General features: G+C 37.1%; 1 protein-coding gene across 12 annotated transcripts in view; it reads left to right on the top strand.

The window, feature by feature from the left end:
• LOC106872539 (uncharacterized) overlaps nucleotides 1-20,136 on the top strand; it is a 123,360-nt gene that overhangs the window by 20,552 nt on the left and 82,672 nt on the right. For all 12 annotated transcript variants that reach the window (XM_089356004.1, XM_089356007.1, XM_089356005.1 and 9 more), the window contains exon 2: nucleotides 6,671-6,740. In XM_089356004.1, coding sequence (XP_089212130.1) covers nucleotides 6,689-6,740 — 52 coding nt within the window. In that variant the 5' untranslated portion in view covers nucleotides 6,671-6,688. The remainder of the gene's footprint in view (nucleotides 1-6,670; nucleotides 6,741-20,136) is intronic.

Below are 20,136 nucleotides of genomic sequence, written 5' to 3'. Positions count from 1 at the left end.
CAGTGAGACTGAACCTAGAACCATGCGGTTGGGAAGCAAACTTCTTGCCACGCAGCCCGTGCCTGTATACAAATATAAGCTTATTGAGTTACTATTTGTATTTTTTCATCTAATAAAAACATTTCTAATGTTAATATTTCGTACAAATAATTCTGTTTTTATTGAGAGAAAATATATTTTGTTGATTCTTGTTTTTCTACAATGCTTCTTAGAATAATTTCAACAATTTATTCTTTTCTTTACACTGCAATGGTTACAGTCTTCTAGGTTTTCTTTAAGAAATTGATCTCTAATTTTATAAGTTTTCTATAAGAAAACTGATCTGTTCAAGCAAAGCCATTTGTCAGCTTTTAATTAAATTTTTTTTTTTTTTTTTTTTTTTTTGTAGTGTTTGAAAAATTGAAGATTTGCCCTTTAAAATAAATATGCCGATTCAGAACACACAATTGATGTGTATTTTCAAAAGAAAACTAATTAAATTTCAGAACAACATAAGATTTAAATGACTTGTATTTAGTTTAGTTGTAATATTTTTCCTGGAGCTTGCAGAAATTCCTTGTCAGATGCTAAATTTAGAAATCCATTCTCATCTCCTGTGTCTGCTGGCTAATCCTTTTAAGTTATCACCAATGTTGTTTCCTTTAATTGCGAAAAAGCTATTTGAAAGATTGCTACTTATAATATTTGAAAAAAATTTTAATCTCAAGATCTGCAAATAAAACCACAAAGATGCTAGCCTCCCGATGTGGTACATCGGTGACGTCATAAATTCAGAATTCCTTTAGCTGAAGGATTATTTCTGAGAACGGTTAAGCCGTTACATTTTAGAAGTACAGAAATAGAATAGATATTCTGTTTTGCATCAAGAAATATGTCTCTTTTTTTCTGCCGAAGGTAATTGGAGAGTTGGCTGTTTGCTAGAGGTGTGTAATTATTAAAGTATTAATTAGTTGTATCAACAAACAGAAACGGTGAGACATGTAGACAAATATAGACATGTAGTAGATAATTATAGAACAGAAATCTAAATAATTTGACAGCAGAAATCCATATTGCTGACTTGAGGACAAATTAGAACAGATATTTCAGATGTGTCCAAGCTCAGCCATAGAGAAACGGCTACCATTTTGTTACCATATTTCTGTTGACAAACACTGCCTTTATTTCAATTAATTTTGAAAATAATGAAGAATTTGGTACAATCTATTTGTCATTATTAAGCTGGTGTTTGGACGATAAACTGATATGAGATTTTGGTGGAAGGTTTTAATTTAGATCACTTTAACCCTTGTGTTACCATATTTCTGTTGAAACAACTGGCTTTATTTTAATAAATTTTGAAAATAGTGAACAGTTGAGTAAAGTTACTAAACTGATGTTTGGAATGTGAATTAACATGGAAGGTTTTAATTAAGATCCTTTAAAACAGGAAGCTTGTATCATAGAACGAAGTTTGTGTCTTAGGTGGGTTCGTATCAAAAGGGTTAAAATATTGAAAAAATATTCCATAGATCTGCCTTCCATGAGAATAAAGCCATGGCTTTATAATCCACTTAGAATTTCATCCCAGAAAATGGAAGATAATATTAGAACCATTGTTTCTGATCTGTTGCCCCATTCTGCTGGCTGTTTCACTGTTTATGGGGGTTCTGTCACTGCTATTACATATCAGGCATTCTTGCTTGTCTTTTGAATGATTGTCACACTTTTTTGTCATTAATTTGTGTGTGTGTGTGAATGCATACACCTGTGTCTATTGCATGTGTGTCTGTGTGTACTAGTATGTGTGTGCGTGTGTCAACATGTGTAAATTATATGTGTGTGTAACAGCAAGTAAGTGTGACAGCCATTGAAAATGAGAGACAAGAATGCCTGGTATGTAAAAGTGGTGACAGAATTATGTTAATGGTGAAATAACCAGTAGAATGGTGCAACAGATCCAAAGAAATCTTTTACTATTATCTACTTAGAATTCCATTCTAGAAAATGAAGTCTAAACAGATGATAAATAATTTGCCAACACAGTATACTTGTTTTAAAGGAGAACAAAGGCTCTTTTCTGATGTATAGAAGAAGCAAAAATATTACATAATATATATTATATTAATATTATATAAATATATATTATATATATTATGTCGTATTATTATATGAATTGTATATGTAATGTCTGCATTCATTGTGTGTGTGTGTGTTTTCTGGGTTATTCCGTCTTTATTATCCCCATGCACCACATTTTTCACTGTACACACACACACGCACACACACACACACACACACACACACACACACACACAGACACACACACACACACACACACACACACACCTGTTTGTGTTGGTTGCCATTGAGGAAGACTTCAGGTGTTCTTGGACCCTGTGCTGCTAATTTCCTCTGCAAAATTGGGATAACTGCGGTCCATCCAAGAAATGAGTCCTGCAAGTTTGGGGTGGTGGCTGTTGCAGCAATTCTATTCTCTGTGGCAACATCTTTGCCATTATGTCCATGAGGCATGGCTGAACACACCATTTGGTCTGAAGTGTACAACCTGTTTCTCCCACCCCCCATCTTTTTTCTTTTGCTGTTTAATTCCCCCCCCGACCCTTATTTCTTTGTTTCCTTGGTGAGGCAGCTCTCAGTGTCTTTTTTTTATTCTTGATAATTTGGTCTTTTATACTTTTAATGTTTCTTTCTAGATGTAAAATGATGATGGTGACATACACGCTTACATGTGTGTGCATGCGTGCATGCACAGTATCTTTGTGTTGAACTGTTGTAACTTGAAGTGAAACAGGCTGCCATTTGTGCAGTAAGAAATGTAGAGATTTTCCTCCTCATCAGAGTCTTTTATGACCCTTATGAGCATCATAAGCAAATGGTGAAGAGCATTGGCACGCTTATGCAGCCGTAACTCGCACCATAACATCTTGGGTTCCGAGAGTTCATTTTTGTATCTGGACTTGTTTTTGTATGTAGTTGAATGATGTGGTTGAATGATGTAGTTGAATGATGTGGCTGAGGAATTTTGAGAAACCTCTTAGTCTTTCCATGATGTTGCCAGACTATTTCTGCTCAGTGTTGAACAAATATTTGGGGTTCCTATTGGCTCATTGAAGAGGTAGCATTTGTTGCTAACACTGAACCAATTGTTCATCATTTAACATCCTGCTGTGGAATTCTTTAGAAGAGAAGTCAGCTTGAAGACAGATGTTTTCTGCTGGTCCATACCCCAGCAAGATTATCATCCACCAGGGCTGATGACAGTCTGCAAGTTTAGGTGACGGGGTTGATCATCTTGCTGAAGGGTAAGATTGACAAAGAGGTTAGCAATCGGCAGCCAAAGTTAAACAGTGCATTTTGCAGGTTGTGTAAAGAGTCTGAAACAGCATATTCTGAAGGTGAGGTAGAAAAGCAGATTGTACAGAACGCTCGTGCTGACCATCCTGCTGTATAGCCTCAAGTTGTGGATTGCCTACTGCAACCCTCTGCAACTCTTTGAGCATTCCCACCAACTACTTCTGCTCCATCGTCAACATTTGGTGGACAGAAACTGGAGGAAAGCCTGTCGTGTGATGGTTGTAAGCCAGTCTTCCATGGAACATGTCTAGCCATGAGTAAATATTATCTTGCTTGGAGACAGGTAAGGGTTGGTGACAGGAAGGGCATCCAGCCACAGACCACAAATTTTGTCTGACATACGCAAGCATGAAAAAGTGGATATTAAATTATGATGATTTATCTGCAGGTTTTCTTGCCAGTGGCATGATTATTTATTTTTTTTGATTGTTTGTTTTTAAAGAAGTCAAATAAGAGACAATGACTGACGTAGTTTAAAATATACTTCAGTCTCATTCCCTAAAATAAACCTGAGAATAAGTACAAGCAGGGCCACTGTTTGTTCTATTTTCAGTCCAGGAAGAAAACTCTTGTTTATTAATTAGTCCTTCTAATTCATTCAGATGTCTCTTCAGTTATTATTATTTTCTTCCATTTCTGTAGTTAACAACTTAAGTACTTTGCCCGTTTGTTTTTCTTGAATATTAACTTCATTTTCAATTCTTGTACTCTTATCATATTCTGTTTGTTTTTAATGACCTTGTCACAAATTTAGAGTATCAACATTTCACAGTTTACTCTGATTGCTTATGAGATATTTCTTGGTTTTGAATTACTTGTTAAGATTATCTCTACAGAAAAAAAAAAAAAAAAAAAAAAGTCTTTTGAATAAATTCAGAGGATTTTGGAATTTATGAAAATCTTTAATTTATTACTGATTGAGATTAAAATTATGTTTACGTGTTTGCCTAAAATGTAATTGTTTTTCCTTGTGAACAGTATGCAAAGGATTTGCCCTTTAATTTTTCTTTCATTAGTGTAAGAATTTGTTTTTATTAATAATTATAGTCTCTTTGAAATGACTAATTAACAATGGCCAGAAATTATGTCAGATGGCGGAGGCTCTAGTTTCTGTGATTATATTATAAAGGTCAGTCAGGAAGCTATGTTCTCTTCAGTGATAAATCTGTCTGTCTGTCTCTATGTATATATGTATGTCTGTCTGTGTGTCATTATTCAGTTTATTTCAAGATTTCTTGCCAATAGAGAAAGAACCAGTTTCTAACCATGATCCAAGGTTCCTTCATTCGAATTTCAACATCAACAACAGGGTATTTTTGTTTGTTTGTTTGTATGTATGTATAGATTTGTATGTTTTATGTATGTATTCTCATGTATAGAGTTACATGTCTATACATGCTCATATATATTTAAATGATAAACTTCTGGAAAGTTTTACAGATTTTTATAGTTCCAGTGATGGATTGGATCTGTAGTCTTCGGATCAGTTTTCTCCTTTCTGGTTTTGAGAAGCCTCATTTCTCAAGATTGGTATTTAGGCAGTATGTTATATATCCCAGGGCCCCAATAATTACAGATATAAACTTGAACTTGTAATCTGGATAGAGTATTTGCAGATTTTTCAATAATTCAGCATAGGTGTTCTCTTTTTCACTAATCTTCATTTTATGTTAACATCCACTGAGCAGCTAATTTCCACAACTGTGCACAGTTTCTCTTCTCTATCCCAAATCATTATATCAGGTTTGTTGTGCTTACATTTTATCAAGGTCTTCACTGGGACATTCCACCAGTATTCCTGTTCATTATGAGTCGCTATGGCTTCTACCATTTTGTGGGTTTTTATTTCCTTGTCCTCGGGATTATCCTTTTGATGGATTTCATTATAGAGTGTCCTAGCTACAACATCATGTCTCATTAGTAGATAATATCATGATGACATTTTCGGGCAACTGTGTATGTATGTATGTATGTATGTATGTATGTATGCATGCATGCTTCCTTCAGATTTTCAGGTTACTCATATTGTGGACAGTCCACAGAATTTGGGAATTATTTTACATCCTTTAAATGAATTATTCTAATATTCTATTACATTTATTCCATTGTTCTCTCTACACTGACTAAATACAGATTCCGATGTTCCTACTTTATCAAACATTCATATATCGCATGTCACACTAACACTCGTGCCATTGTCAACACCATCATCATCACCATCATGGTTTTGCATGTGATTTTCCCAGGCTGTCATGGGATGGACAGGTCTTAGAACACCTTGCATCTCTATACGGTTCTCTGTCATCTGATCTACACAGCAACAGAGAAAATACAGCCACCTCTGCTGTTGTTGTAGATGTGTTTTATGGAGGGTGAAGGGTACAAGACGTGGAGTGGGTGGTGGTGGTTTGTAGCTGGATACTCTTCCTGTCACCAACCAGTTTACAGTATTTACTGGGTGCCATGTTATCAATGTCACTGGCACCACCAGAGATTGTCTCCAGTTGAACTATGGGTTCCTCTGTTAATTATTACTCGTGGTCACTGCCCTCCCACACACATTGCTGACATTACAATCAGTGAAACATTTTCATTGGTGACATAGCAAGCATTTACTAATTTTATCTTTTACAAAACTAGCACAAATGAACATTATTTACAATTGACGGATATTTGTCCTCATCTTGTTTGTTGTTAACACAACATTTTGGCTGATATACCCTCCAGCCTTCTTCAGGTGTCTTGGGGGAAATTTCGAACCTGGGTTCTCATTCCTAAGGTATTTTTTGATGTTATTATTATTATTCAGGTCCCTGCTTGGAATCGAATAGTAGAAGACACCCATGGTGCCATGCAGTGGGACTGAACCATGTGGTTGAGAAGCAAACTTCTTATCGCACAGCCACATCTGTGATACCTGCACCTATTAGAAAGAAGTATTACTATTATAAATATTAAGTTTTTTTTTTAATTTAGAGAAAAACACAACATTATTTCTTATTTATTCTGGTTGAAAGGAAAAGATCTATTTTAAATGTGATTTCTGGCTGTCAACTTGAAGTGAGGTCAGCTGGAGTCTTTGATTTGATTGTCCGATTTAATGAGATGTATTAATTATTGATTGGTAAACTTTTAACCAGTTTTATAGCTCTATTGTTTTGAGTGTGATAATAACCAAGGCCTAGTTTTAGTCAGCTTAAAAAAGTCCAGCCAAGGCTAATCATTGTAAACAGAAAGGCTGACATTTTTCTGCTTGTCAAAATATCATTGAATGCTTTGAAGTAAAAACTGTTTTGCCTTTTTGTTATTTCAGATCATAGCAGCATCCAAGATGGATATCGTTGATCTGGATAAAGTTTTAGATGACTTTGAAGAAGATGAAGGTAATTGAGTTTGAATTTTGTTGTCTACTCCCTTTTCCCTACATTGACTTGCTAATATTTTTAATTAGACATCGTTATTTTCTGGTTGTAATTATTTTTTATCTTGTACCAGTTTCAGTCTTAGGGCTGTGGTCATGATCGGGCACTGCCTTGAAGAATTTAGTCAAACAAATTGACCCCCAGTTCTTATTTTTTTTAAGCCTGGTATTCTATCAATCTCTTTTGCTGGACTATGAAGTTACAGGGACGTTAACAAACCAACACTGGTTGCCAAGTATTAATAGGGGACAAACGCAAAGACATACATACACATATAATGGGCTTCTTTCAGTTTCTGTCTACCAAATCCACTCACAAGACTTTGTCCAGCCCAGGGCAATAGAAAACACTTGCTCAAGATGCTGCACAGTGGGACTGAACCTGAAACCACATGACTGGAAAGCAATCTCCTTAACCACATGGCCACACTTACACACCTGTCCGGTTTATGTTTAAGTCTGTTTCTGATTCTTTTAAAACTTTATGATTTACAGATTTTACAAAATAATTTCAGGTCAGCTGTTAGTTCTTTAATGAGGAATTTTTTAATTAAAAAACTTTACAAAACTTTACATTAGTGTTTAGTCAGAGAAGGAAAGGAAGCATTTCACAGTGTCCGGGCCTGGTGGATGGAAGTTGTTCTTAGACTGGAGACTTGACTCAGATGCTTGCTAAAAAGTGGACCTTGATAGAGGTATCCAAGGGCCAGATGATGGTGTTAAACAGGATTATAGATTATCTATCTATATCTGATAAAACCAGCTAACTACTTTTCAAAATAAGCATGTGTTTCTTATGAGTTTGTTCGATAATTGCTTGGCAAAAAAGAAAATTCCTTAGCTTCTTTATGATATATATATATATATATATCTGTCTGTCCGTCTCTCTATCTATATCTGTCTGTCTGTCCCTCTCTGTCTGTCTCTGTCTCTCTCTCTATCTATCTATCTATCTATGTATGTCTGTCTTTCTGTCTGTCTGTCTGTCTGTCTGTCTGTCTGTCTGTCTGTCTGTCTGTCTGTAGAGAGAGAGAGAGAGAGAGAGAGAGAGAGGTTAATGTTCTTTTGTAAGTTAATGTTTCTTAAGATTATCATTGATTAGTCATCACATGACATTCCTTTCATTGAACTTTTCATCTCTCCAACTGGATTATTGAAAGGAGACAAAAAGATCTGATTTTTTTGTTTTATTTTTCGAAATCACTTACACAGATTTAGTTTCTGTAATGCTTGCTGCTATTTAAACTCTGTGTGTGAAGGCACGTGGCCTTGTGGTTAGAGTGTTGCACTCAGGATCGCTAGATCATGGGTTCAAGTCTTGGAGTGAGTGGCATGTTGTGTTCTTGAGTAAGATGCTTCATTTCACATTGCTCCAGTCCACTCAGCTGTAAGTGGGTGCACCCTGTGACAGACCAGCTTTCTGGTCAGGTGGGGATGTTGGCCTGCTTGTCTTGCCAGTGGGGTGACATCATTCAAAAGGTGAAACAGGTTAAAGCGCATTGTGACCAGTGATGACCAAGTCCTACTCATACCTTCAATTTTTGGTTTGGTTTCCATAGCTGGGTGTCCTTCTTAAACCTGATCACTTTACAGATAGAACTGGGTACATTTAATCTTAGCACCAGCACTATTGAGGTTGCCTGTTACCCTATAAGGCTTAAGAGTCCTCATTATTCCACAGGTTCTTCGTTTATTCAAGACAGTGTGACCAAAAGTAGGGGTTAGAAGAGAGGGAGACGACAGGGAATGCACCAAGATGAAAGAAGCCGATATGGATTGGTGTGACATGGTGGTGGAGGAGGAGTAAGAAATGGAGGAGACGGTGCTGGAAGGGCAAATGGAAGAGAGACTGTAGTGACAGAGGGTAATAGAAGAGAAACAGTGATGGTAGATGCATGTTTGATGGTAGAAGAGAAAGAGAGAGAGAGAGCAGATGATGGATAATCATGGAGATGGATTATAGTAAGAGAGAGAGAGAGAGAGAGAGAAAGATGGAGAGGATGGTGGACTGTATTGTTGAAATCATTTTTCACTATTCACAAAATTTCTCTCTTGTGTAGTAGGGCAGAGGGGTCTAAAAAATTATTTGATAACACGAAATGCGAAGGAAAAGGACTCATTTGTACCTTGTTTTCTCATAAATATCTTTCAAGTGACATTGTCTTGTAAGTTAGAGACTAAGGTATCTCTCTGTTTATCCATGGACTCTGAACAGTTGATAACTCCCTGCTATATAGGACATGGAGAAATGTTCTTCACAATCTATACAATTTGTTGTACAATTGCATTGTTTCCCTCGTCATTATCCTCATTTAACGTCCACTTTTTGTGCTTGTATGAGTCAGGCAGATTTTGCTGAGCCTGATTTTCTATGACCAGTGCCCTTCGTATTACACTCTCTCACTTCTTTCCAAGCAAGGTAATATTTCCTCATGGCCAGACATGTTTTTCACAGAAGACTAGAAACAAACAAACATTGCTTGTACGACAATGCATCTCGTTCACTATCATTGCAACCCCCCCCCCCCACACCCAGTTGCAAGCACCCGAATTAGTTCTATCCTAGAACTAAATATCTCAACTGGAGCAATTCTTTGAAACCTCACTTACACAGATTTCCTTCCCATCTCTTTTGTCTTAAAGAATTCCTTGATGAAAGAGTTGGTTTTCGGACAGATATTCAAGTTTCCTCTAGCCCTTTAACTCCAGTGGCCCCAAAGAAGTTTGTTGGTTTCTTTTCACCAATGGCTGATAGGCTTCAGTTTTTATTTTTTATTTGTTTCAGTCATTAGACTGTGGCCATGCTGGAGCACGACCTTGAAGAATTCTAGTCGAACAAACCAATCCCAGTACTTATTTCTTTTTTTTAGCCTGGTATCATTCTGTCAGTCTCTTTTGCTGAATCACTAAGTTATGGGATATAAAAAAACCCAATATCAGTTGGTCAAGTGGGTGTTGGGTGACAAACAAAGACATATACACAGTGGGCTTCTTTCAGTTTCCATCTCTCAGATCCACTTGCAAGGCTTTAGTCAGTGCCTGAGACTACACTAGAAGACACCTGCCCAAGATGCCAAATTATGAGATTGAACCTGGAACTATGTGGCTGGGAAGCAAACTTCATTCCACACAACCGCATTTATATTTTTTAAAATAGCTGATTTTCCTATTCTCTCAATATAAAATAAATTCTTTCATAACCCAACCTAACATACACCCTTTTAAATAAAGAAAACTCAAACATGTTTTTGCTTTTTATCACCAAAAAGTCTTTTCAAAACATACTCTGCCCCCATCACATAGTTTCTGAAGCTGTCCTTGTGTACATTGACATTTAAATTGTTATTGTGCACCTCCCTCTTATTCTAAACTATTTCATTTTCTCTCCTTTAGCTTAGTTGCAGATTAGCTTTGTGTTCTATCTCCTCATTCATATCATAAACATGCCTCTCAGTCCCTTATTCCCTCCCCCATCTTTCTCTCTCTCTCTCTTTCCCCATCACTAGTCTTTTATTCTTCCCATGTTCACTTCTTACCAATAATAATAATACACCACTACATTTTCAGCAGTTAAGTGAAGCCCATGGTTTAACAGCTGATACATACATGCATACATACATACATACATATATACATACATACATATACATACATACATATATATATATTTCTTTTTCTGTATCTCTGCCAAAACCATCTCTCCCTCCATCACAAGCTAATCTCTATTATTACACCTATTTACTTCACAGTACCTTTCATTATGCCTTCATTTAATGTGTGTTAGGATATGCAGAATCCAAACTCATCACAGTTTCGTAGACTTTATTCTTATCCCAATAGCAACATCTCGCTATTCTTTGTTTTTCCGTGTTATGGTTTACAGCAGTTTAAATAGAATATAAACTGTAGCAAATGCTCAATAATTTCTTCAAAGCTGCTAAATTAATGGTTGGAAGTTCTTAGCTTTGATACTTTCTAAATTTATTTTTATGTTTAAAAGTATTGTTTTAGCTTCTACTTATTATTTATAGAAATGGTTCATTGCTCTATAATGCCACGCTTTTTACTTGAATAACTATTCTGCTATATATATATATATATATATATATATATATATATATATATATATATATATATATACATATATACATATATTTCTTTATATATATATTTCTTTATTGTCCACAGGGGGCTAAACATAGAGGGGACAAACAAGGACAGACAATGGGATTAAGTCGATTACATCGACCCCAGTGCGTAACTGGTACTTATTTAATCGATCCCGAAAGGATGAAAGGCAAAGTTGACCTTGGTGGAATTTGGACTTTGGTATGGCTCCCAGCCATGCCAGTTCCTGTGAAACTGTCCAACCCATTCCAGCATGGAAAACGGATGTTAAATGAAGCTGATGATGATGATGTGTATGTATGCACATGTGCATGTGTGTGCATACATAAATGTGTGTGCGTATATATATATATATATATATATATATATATATATGTGTGTGTGTGTGTGTGTGTGTGTGTGTATATCTGTATAGGTTTTCAATAGTCAAGGTTGACTATGTATCTGCACCGGTATAATCATTGGATGTGAACTGTGGGAACTTGACTGCTATTTCTAGAAGTTTGAGGCTTCCTTGTTTTAAAAGATGATGGTGGTTGGGGTGAGTTTAATTATTTTCCATTGAGAAATCAGCAGTTGTATAAACAGAGGTCGTAAGAAAATCACAGTAGTAATTATGATCTTTGATGTGTAATTTTCTTTTTATTTACACTGTAAAATAGAATATATAAATTAAACAAACAAAATAAAAAATCTGGGTTGTTTTACATAGTTCTTAGCCGTATTGTGTAATTGCTTTTGTAACGAATCACCTTTTCATTACATTTCAATCCAATATATTTGCTATTCACTGTTTTTTTTTTATTTTTTGTATTTTACTTGCATTCTGTATCAATACACAAGAAATTGATTTTTGCCTTTTTTTTTTCTTTTGAAATGTGAATAAAATTTAATTGAAATGGATTTTGATTGTAAAAGATTTTGAGTTCACTGTATTTAGCTAAACATATATATAATAATAATACAGAATAAAGTTTAACACCAAACCCATCTTCTCATTAATTAATATATAAACAGCAATTACATCATGGAAGACACAGATTAGCCTGTTAACTTAGTTAATCATTTATTATTTGGTGTCAGAATTATTGTTACCATCTTCCTAGTGAGACAGCTGCAGGAAAAGTACTTGGCCAAAAGTTAGCCATTGCACTTAGTCTTTGTCGACTTGGAGAAAGCTTTTGACAGACTTCCACCACTCTGAAGTTGTTAGTAAGAAAGAAGATAAGACTCTCTTTCTGTCAGGTAAATGGCCCAGTTCAATATGTAGGAAAGGAGTTGGAAGAAATTCCATTCGCTGCACCCAGGGTTTGGATAAACTTGAACTCTGAATCCTAGTTCTGGAGAAAAGCCTCAACCTTCATCAACAAGTTTCGTATATATATGTATATACATATATATATATATATATTATCTTATTTCAGTCATTTGACTATGGCCATGCTGGGACAACTTTTCATTATATTTTGATCCAATATATTTTGGAGAATTTTGAAGAATTGTTTGCCAAATGACTAAACCACTGTACTCTCTTTTTTTATGATTGACACTTACTCTATTGACCTGTTTTGCCAATCCGCTAAGTTATGGGGATGTAAACACAGGCTGCCAAGTGGTTGTAGGGGACAAACACATGCGCACACACACACACACGGCAAGCTTTTTCAGTTTCTGTCTACCATATCCACTGACAAGGCTTTGGTCAGCCCAGGGCTATAGTAGTTGCTTGCCCAAGGTGCCATGCAGTGGGACTGAACCCAGAGCCATATGGTTGGGAAGCAAACTCCTTACAACACAGCCACACTTGTATGTATGCATGTATAAGCTTCAGGGTTTTTTAATATAATGTTCTCTCTCTCTCTCTCTCTCTCTCTCTCTCTCTCTCTCTCTCTCTCTCTCTTCTCTCTTCTCTATATAGGTCAGTTATTCTGCTTGCTATGCTGCCTGTTGCTTATACTAGGTCAGTTAATTTGGCATTTGGTTGAAATTCATCTACTCTCTCTCTCTCTCGCTCTTCCTTCTCTCAGTGGTGGTGAGTGGGAAACCCCTGGCGTTGCACAGTGCAGCAGAATTGGGGATTAATGACTTCAAAGAAGAGAATCTGTCAATGCTCGACACCCCGCACAATAGAGAGATGGGTTGATACAAACTGTATGAGGTGTGGTGTGGTGGGGGGTGAGGGGTAAGAATAATGAACAGTAGTGTAATTATCTTAGTTTGCTTCGTTAGATAACTTTGTCATTGAGTAATAAGTAATAAAATTAATGGTCTTCAGTTTCGTTATCTTTTTGAATATAAACAGCTGATATATATATAGATACATACAGACAAACGCACACCCACACCCACACACGATAAACAGCTGATATAAATATTTAATAGCTTGTTTAATGAGAATCAAGATTATTTCAGTGGCTCTACCAGTTGCCCCCATTTCTTTGGTATCTGAGTGTTTATTGTTGTTTATGTCAGAAGAATTCAGAAACTTTGGAAGATATGAAGCAAAACATTTTTAATGGTGAGGCTTGAAGTAGATAAAGCTATAAATTATTGCATGTAGAATATTGAATTTAAAAAAAAATCCTTTGGATAGAAAAAAGAGAAACACTAGCCATGGCACTGATATACACACCTTTTGTGAACATGAATCATAGTCATGGCAGATACTGGTGTCATGCAGCTGGCACCTGTGCCAGTAGTAAGTAAAAGCACCCATTACACTCTTGGAGGGATTGGCATTAGGAAGGGCATCCAGCTGTAGAAACCATGTCAAATCAAACTGGAGCCTGGTGCAGCCCCTCAGCTTACCAGCCAGCATGGACAACGGGTGTTAAATGATGATGATGATGTATGTTCTAACCATTATACCAAATCAACCCTTTGAATTTTCTTTATCGATTCTAGAACAGTTAGGGATAAACCTGTTCTGTTCTGGACCATTCTTTCTCATTCCATTGCATAAAGCTGCCTCCCTTTTGCTGTGGCCCCTCTCAGTCAAAGGGGTTCTTACTCTTACAAACTATATGGCAACCTCATTAGTGCTGGTGGCAAGAAAAAGGCACCCAGTACACACTATAGAGTGGTTGGTGTTAGAAAGGGTATCCAGCCAGAGAAACTATGCCATTGCAGTCTTTGAACCCATTGGGTTTTGATTGGTCAAATTGATAGTTTCAAACTTTAGGTTGAAGAATCAACAGTTACTATAACCACTGTCAACTTGTCTGTAAAATAAGGCTCCAATGCTTTGTAGTAGCCACCATTTTAAATACCAACAATACTGTGTAGTTTACTGGTATTTGATTTGTTATGACAAGGGTTCTATTGATCCAGTCAATGGAACAGCCTGCTCGTGAAATTAACGTGCAAGTGGCTGAGCACTCCACAGACACGTGTACCCTTAATGTAGTTCTCAGGGTGATCCAACATGACACAGAATGTAACAAGGCTGGCCTTTTTGAATTCATCATCATCATTATCATCATTTAATGTCTATCTTCCATACGTGCATGGGTAGAACGGTTGACATGAGCCAGCCAGGTAGAAAATCTACCCAAGGCTACTGTGTCTGTTTTGGCAGTGATTTTACAGCTGGATGCCCTTCCTAACACCAACCACTCCATATGGGTACAATTCATTTTTGCCAGCCAAATGAACTGGAACAATGTGAAATAAAGTGTCTTGCTCAAGGACACAATGTGCTGCCAGGAATCAAACTCATGACCTTACAATTGTGAACCAAATACCCTTACCAGTAACTCATGCACTTTCACATTGTATAATTAGCAAGTATTTTGCCAGCTTGCAGTGCTGGGTGGAGCTTTCTCTTGGTTTGGATTGAAGGTGATTCCCACAGCCAGTTGGGTGTTCAGGACAGCAAAGTCCTGTTGAGGCAAGTGAAATCAAAATCGCTGATGTGGCCGATAACAGTACCACCTGATAGGTACGTGTGCCAGTGGAATGTTAAAAGCACCATCTGAGCGTCATCTGAGTGTGATCGTTGCCAGGGCCACTGACTGGCTCCCATGCCGGTGGCATGTAAAAAGCACCATTCGAGCATGATCATTGCCAGTGTCGCCTTACTGGCACGTGAAAAACAACATTCAAGTGTGGCCGTAGCTAGTGCCGCCGAACTGGCTCCCGCGCAGGTAGCATGTAAAAAACACCTTTGAGTGTGGTTGTTGCCAGTACCGCCTGACTGGCCCTTGTGCTGGTGGCACATAAAAGCACCCACTACACTCTTGGAGTGGTTGATGTTAGGAAGGGCATCCAGCTGTAGAAACTTTGCCAGATCAGATTGGTGCCTGGTGCAGCCTTCTGGCTCACCAGTCCTCAGTCAAAGCGTCTAACCCATGCCAGCATGGAAAGCAGACGTTAAACGATGATGATGATATAGTAAATACTCTGTACCGTTCTCATGTTATACACGTTATATTTAGAGGGTGTGTTGAAATTGGTTTTGCAAGTTGACAAAAAAGAAAAGAAAAACTTGCTTGGCAAAGGTATGGCTGTCTGGTCGATGTGTTTGGCTAAAACCCTTTGAAAGTGGTGCCCCAGCATGGCCACAGTCCAATGACTGAAGCAAGTAACATAATAAAAAATAGCCTCAGTATTCGGCAACGTGAACTACATCAGGTGTCTGCGCTTCTTGGCCACAACTGCTTCACCTGTGACAAGACAAGCTTCCAATTATTTGCTGCCGTTTCTATTCAACCATTCATTGGTGTCGGCGTTTGAACCAGGCAATGACAATCTCCACTGCTTGTCTTTGGAGGAAATTTCTGAAATTGTCATGATGTCTGCAAGCTTATTTTCTCAGTGATGCCTTCACAAGTATGAAACATTTGAACCAACAACACCAACAGCAAATGTGTACATTTGATATTCGTTGTTTGTTTGAGTTGCTTACAAAATGTCTGCTGTAGTCAGAAGAAAGCTTATTTTGGTTGCATGAAAGTTGAATGAACAGCTGTTGTCATATTGAAAAACCTTTCCTGTTAGCATACTAGATTAACTAGCTCACTACTGACTTGTAGCAATTGCCGATACAATTGCCAACACTTCTATTTTAGCCCACCCATATTTATTGATTTATTACAGGTTTGTTTTTGTCTTCTCTCTAATATTTCTTTTTGTTTATTTTTAGTTTTTTTTCTTTTTTTAGATAAACCCCCCCCCCCCCCCATCTTCAAACATGTCCCCCTAATTTTGCCTTTTCTCAAGTAATTTCAGATATATTCCTGGCCTCGTTTTGTTTTTCACTTTTGAATTCTCAGAATCAAACAGTTATTTTTCTTTGTTTATATGTTTTGTAGCTTTCATAGATCTATTTGTATCTATTCTCTGTGTGTGTTTGTGTGTGTAATTTGATCTTAAGGAACAAGCTGAGAGTGAGTGAAACAAGCACTGGTATAGTAAATGTGGTGAGCGAGTAAGATTGTGAGGAGACACACACACACACTCTCTCTCTCTCTATTTCTTTCTCTCTCTCTTTCTTTCTCTCTCTCTCTTTCTTTCTCTCTCTCTTTCTTTCTTTCTCTCTCTCTTTCTTTCTTTCTCTCTCTCTCTCTCTCTCTCTCTCTCTCTTGTGAAATATGTAGTAGTAGATATGATAGAAGACAACTTATTATTCATAGGGTTCAAAATCCAGTGTAGGTAGAATAAACTTAATTCTACATTTGTTAATTGAACCCAAGACCCCCCCCTCCCCGTCTCAGTTCTATGATTCAAATTTCATGTTTTAAAAGATGATTTAAATAAAAGCCTTTCACAAAAAACTTATGCTATGTTATGTTTGAAACATCTGATTTAAAGATGACAAACTTATTTCACTAAATTCCTCATTAATTTCTAAATTAATAGAAACAAAGACAGTGAATTTCAACATCATCATCATCATCATTGTTGTTTAACGTCCACTTTCCATGCTGGCATGGGTTAGACAGTTTGACTGAGGACTGGTGAGCCAGAAGGCTGCACCAGGCTCAAATCTGATCTGGCAAAGTTTCTACAGCTGGATGCCCTTCCTAACGCCAACCACTCCAAGAGTGTAGTGGGTGCTTTTACGTGGCACCGGCACGAGGGCCATTCAGATGGTACTGGCAAAGACCATGCTCAAAGGTGTCACCTGCACAGGAGCCAGTCTGGTGGCACTGGCTACGACCATGCTCGAATGTTGTTTTTCATGTGCCAATAAGGCAACACTGGCAATGATCACGCTGGAATAGTGCTCTTTACGTGCCACTGGCACAGAAGCCAGTTAGTGGCACTGGCAATGATCACACACAGAAATATAATAATAAAAGAGTAATTCTAGTTGCTGAATATAAGGAACTGGGTCATCTGGAAATGTTACATTGTGGTAGACTTGGGGTCTTGTGGAATATTTCTTTTAATACCTGAAAATAAGGCCCTTAAACACAGAATGTCCTTGTGTTTTTACAGCCCAAAGACACTCTTTTCCACCTCTCACACACAGATTGTCACACCCTGACTGTTAGAATTACTGGTATTTATTTTATTGATTTTATAGGAATGAAAAACAATTGACTTTAGTGAGGTTCGAACTCGGCTATTTCACAGACAACCAAGAGATTGTAAAATGTGCAACAGACTCTCATGTGCTTCCATCAGCTCTAATTTAACCCACCTTACGTGTGGATATAGTTTCACTTAATTAGTTTTCTATTGTTGTTTTTTGAGCTTCAATCAATTTCTTTCTGGCAGCAAGTGTTTGAGATGCAGTAGAGTACCTCTGTTTATAACAAGCAACAAGTTAAATAGAGTTATATATGCATATATATTGTATATACTGTATTATATACACTGTACTATGCATACTGTACCATATACGTACAGTATATATTGTACAGTGTGTATAATACAGTGTGTGTATGTGTGTGTGTGTATATCGTGGAACTCTGTCAGTTATGATGACGAGGGTTCCAGTTGATCCGCTCAACAGAACAGCCTGCTCATGAAATTAATGTGCAAGTGGCTGAGCACTCCACTAACATAGTTCTCGGGGGAGATTCAGCGTGACACAGAGTGTGACAAGGCTGGTCCCTTTGAATTACAGGCACAACAGAAACAGGAAGAAAGAGTGAGAGAAAGTTGTGGTGAAAGAATACAGCGGGGTTCGCCACCATCCCCTGCCAGAGCCTTGTGGAGCTTTAGGTGTTTTCGCTCAATAAACACTCAAAATGTCCAGTCTGGGAATCGAAACTGTGATCCTGCGATCGCGAGTCCGCTGCCCTAACCACTGGGCCATTGTGCCTCCATGTGTGTGTGTGTGTGTGTGTGTGTGTGTGTGTGTGTGTGTGTATATATATATATATATATATATATATATAAAGACTTAATGTTGACAAGGGTTGCGTGGTGTTCAGTTATTAAATAAATGAAAAAATACACATTAAGAACAGGATATCACCAAGAGAAAAATACGTAAGTACACAACGAGAAATAAGTACTGTAGTACATGGAATGAAGTGAGATGAGGTACTGAAGAACGAGCTGAGGATGCTGAACTTAAGCACTCGTGTGGTGCATTGTATAAGCATTAAGCACACTCTGTCAAGTGGTTGGCGTTAGGATGGGCATCCAGCCATAGAAACCATGCCAAATCCGACTGGAGTCTAGTGTAGCTCCCCAGTTTGTCAGTTCTGGTCAAACCATAAGACCCATGCCGGTATGGACAACAGACATTAAATGATGATGATACAGTGTGCTTGTGTATGCATATATATATATATATATATATAAATATAGCACAGTGTTTCTAGTGCAGAATATATGGAAGAGAGTAAATTTACGACACTAAGCAAGTCATAAAAATTTCTTAGTCAGACTCTTTAGATTATGTAACAAAATTTTAACATGAAGTAATTGTGTTTATATTGTTATGCATATCATATGTAAAATGTCCTAAACAGTTGCATGTTGCTTGGGTGCCATAGGTGGCCCATGTCTGTCTTAAATTTGTCTACAGTTAAATCTAGCCACGGAAGATTATTCTTTAGATTAACTCTTTTTTATTTTTTTATTTAGAAGTATTGATAAATGAGTTACATGAAGGCTGTCAGAAAATGGCAGTTTATTGACTTTTACACAATTGTACGTCAGCTTCTGTTAAACATGTCTTGACTTTGACACAGACCAGATACTGTTAAAAGTATCACTGCAATGAAGTGGTCTGAAGCTGTTGAAAGGTGAAGGTGGTCTTATTTCACACTGATTGTTGTTATTGCAGCAGAGCCTCCTGTCGGAGCAAACAGCTTTATTAAAACAAGACACGTTGGTTTGATGGATGGTTCCTTTTATTGCAAGATTCTTCAATCATTTTATTGCAAAATCAATTTTTTTATTGATTATCATAAAATATCAGTGATTCACTAAAATTAAAAATATTGATTTGGTTTCTTTTTATTTAGTATTTGTTTGTAGGATGCCCCATTTTTGGGAAGAGTAATCTTTATATTTTGTTGAACTAGTTTTCCTAGCTCTCAGTTTCAAAACCAGAAGTTTCTTTATCTTGAATCTTTTGTCTTTTACTTGTTTCTGTCATTAGACTATGACCATTCTGGGGCATCATTTTGAAGAATTTTAGTACTTCCTTTTTGTTTTAAGCTTGGTATTTCTATCTGTCCCTTTTGCCAAACTGCTAAGTTATGGGGGTCGTAAATGCACAACATCGGTTATCAAGTGGTGGTGGTGATGGAGGGGGAGACAATGACACACGCACACACATAGATACATACGTGATGGGCTTCTTTCAGTTTCCATCTACCAAAGCTACTCACAAGGCTTTGGCTGGCTCAAGGCTATAATAGAAGATACTGGTCTGAAGTGTTATGCAGTGGTACTGAACCCAGAACCATGTGGTTGGGAAGCAAAACTTCTTACCACACAGCCACATAGAAGTATACCAACAGTTGTTGTTCTACATAGACTAACTTCCAGGCTGTTGGAATCTTTTGTATCTTCTCGTTGGTTGAGTTCTGTCTTACAGTTTGGAAAGGTAAACAAAATTTGGACTCTATTTAAAAACAAGGTGTATTAATAACTAGTCTATCCTGTTTGGTGTTCATCTCTTGAAAATATCAATAGCCAGACAATTAAAATGTGATGAGTTCAAGCTGTAACAAGTATTTACAAGTTAAACCTTTATCTATTTATAAAGTAAAACTTCAGTGGCATTGAGATGTCAGGTGCCAGAGATCACAGATGGTTAT

The sequence above is a fragment of the Octopus bimaculoides genome, chromosome 8 (assembly GCF_046866305.1).
Source record: "Octopus bimaculoides isolate indiv1 chromosome 8, ASM4686630v1, whole genome shotgun sequence".
Classification (NCBI taxonomy): domain Eukaryota; kingdom Metazoa; phylum Mollusca; class Cephalopoda; order Octopoda; family Octopodidae; genus Octopus; species Octopus bimaculoides.
This window is presented reverse-complemented; position numbering and strand designations above follow the sequence as displayed.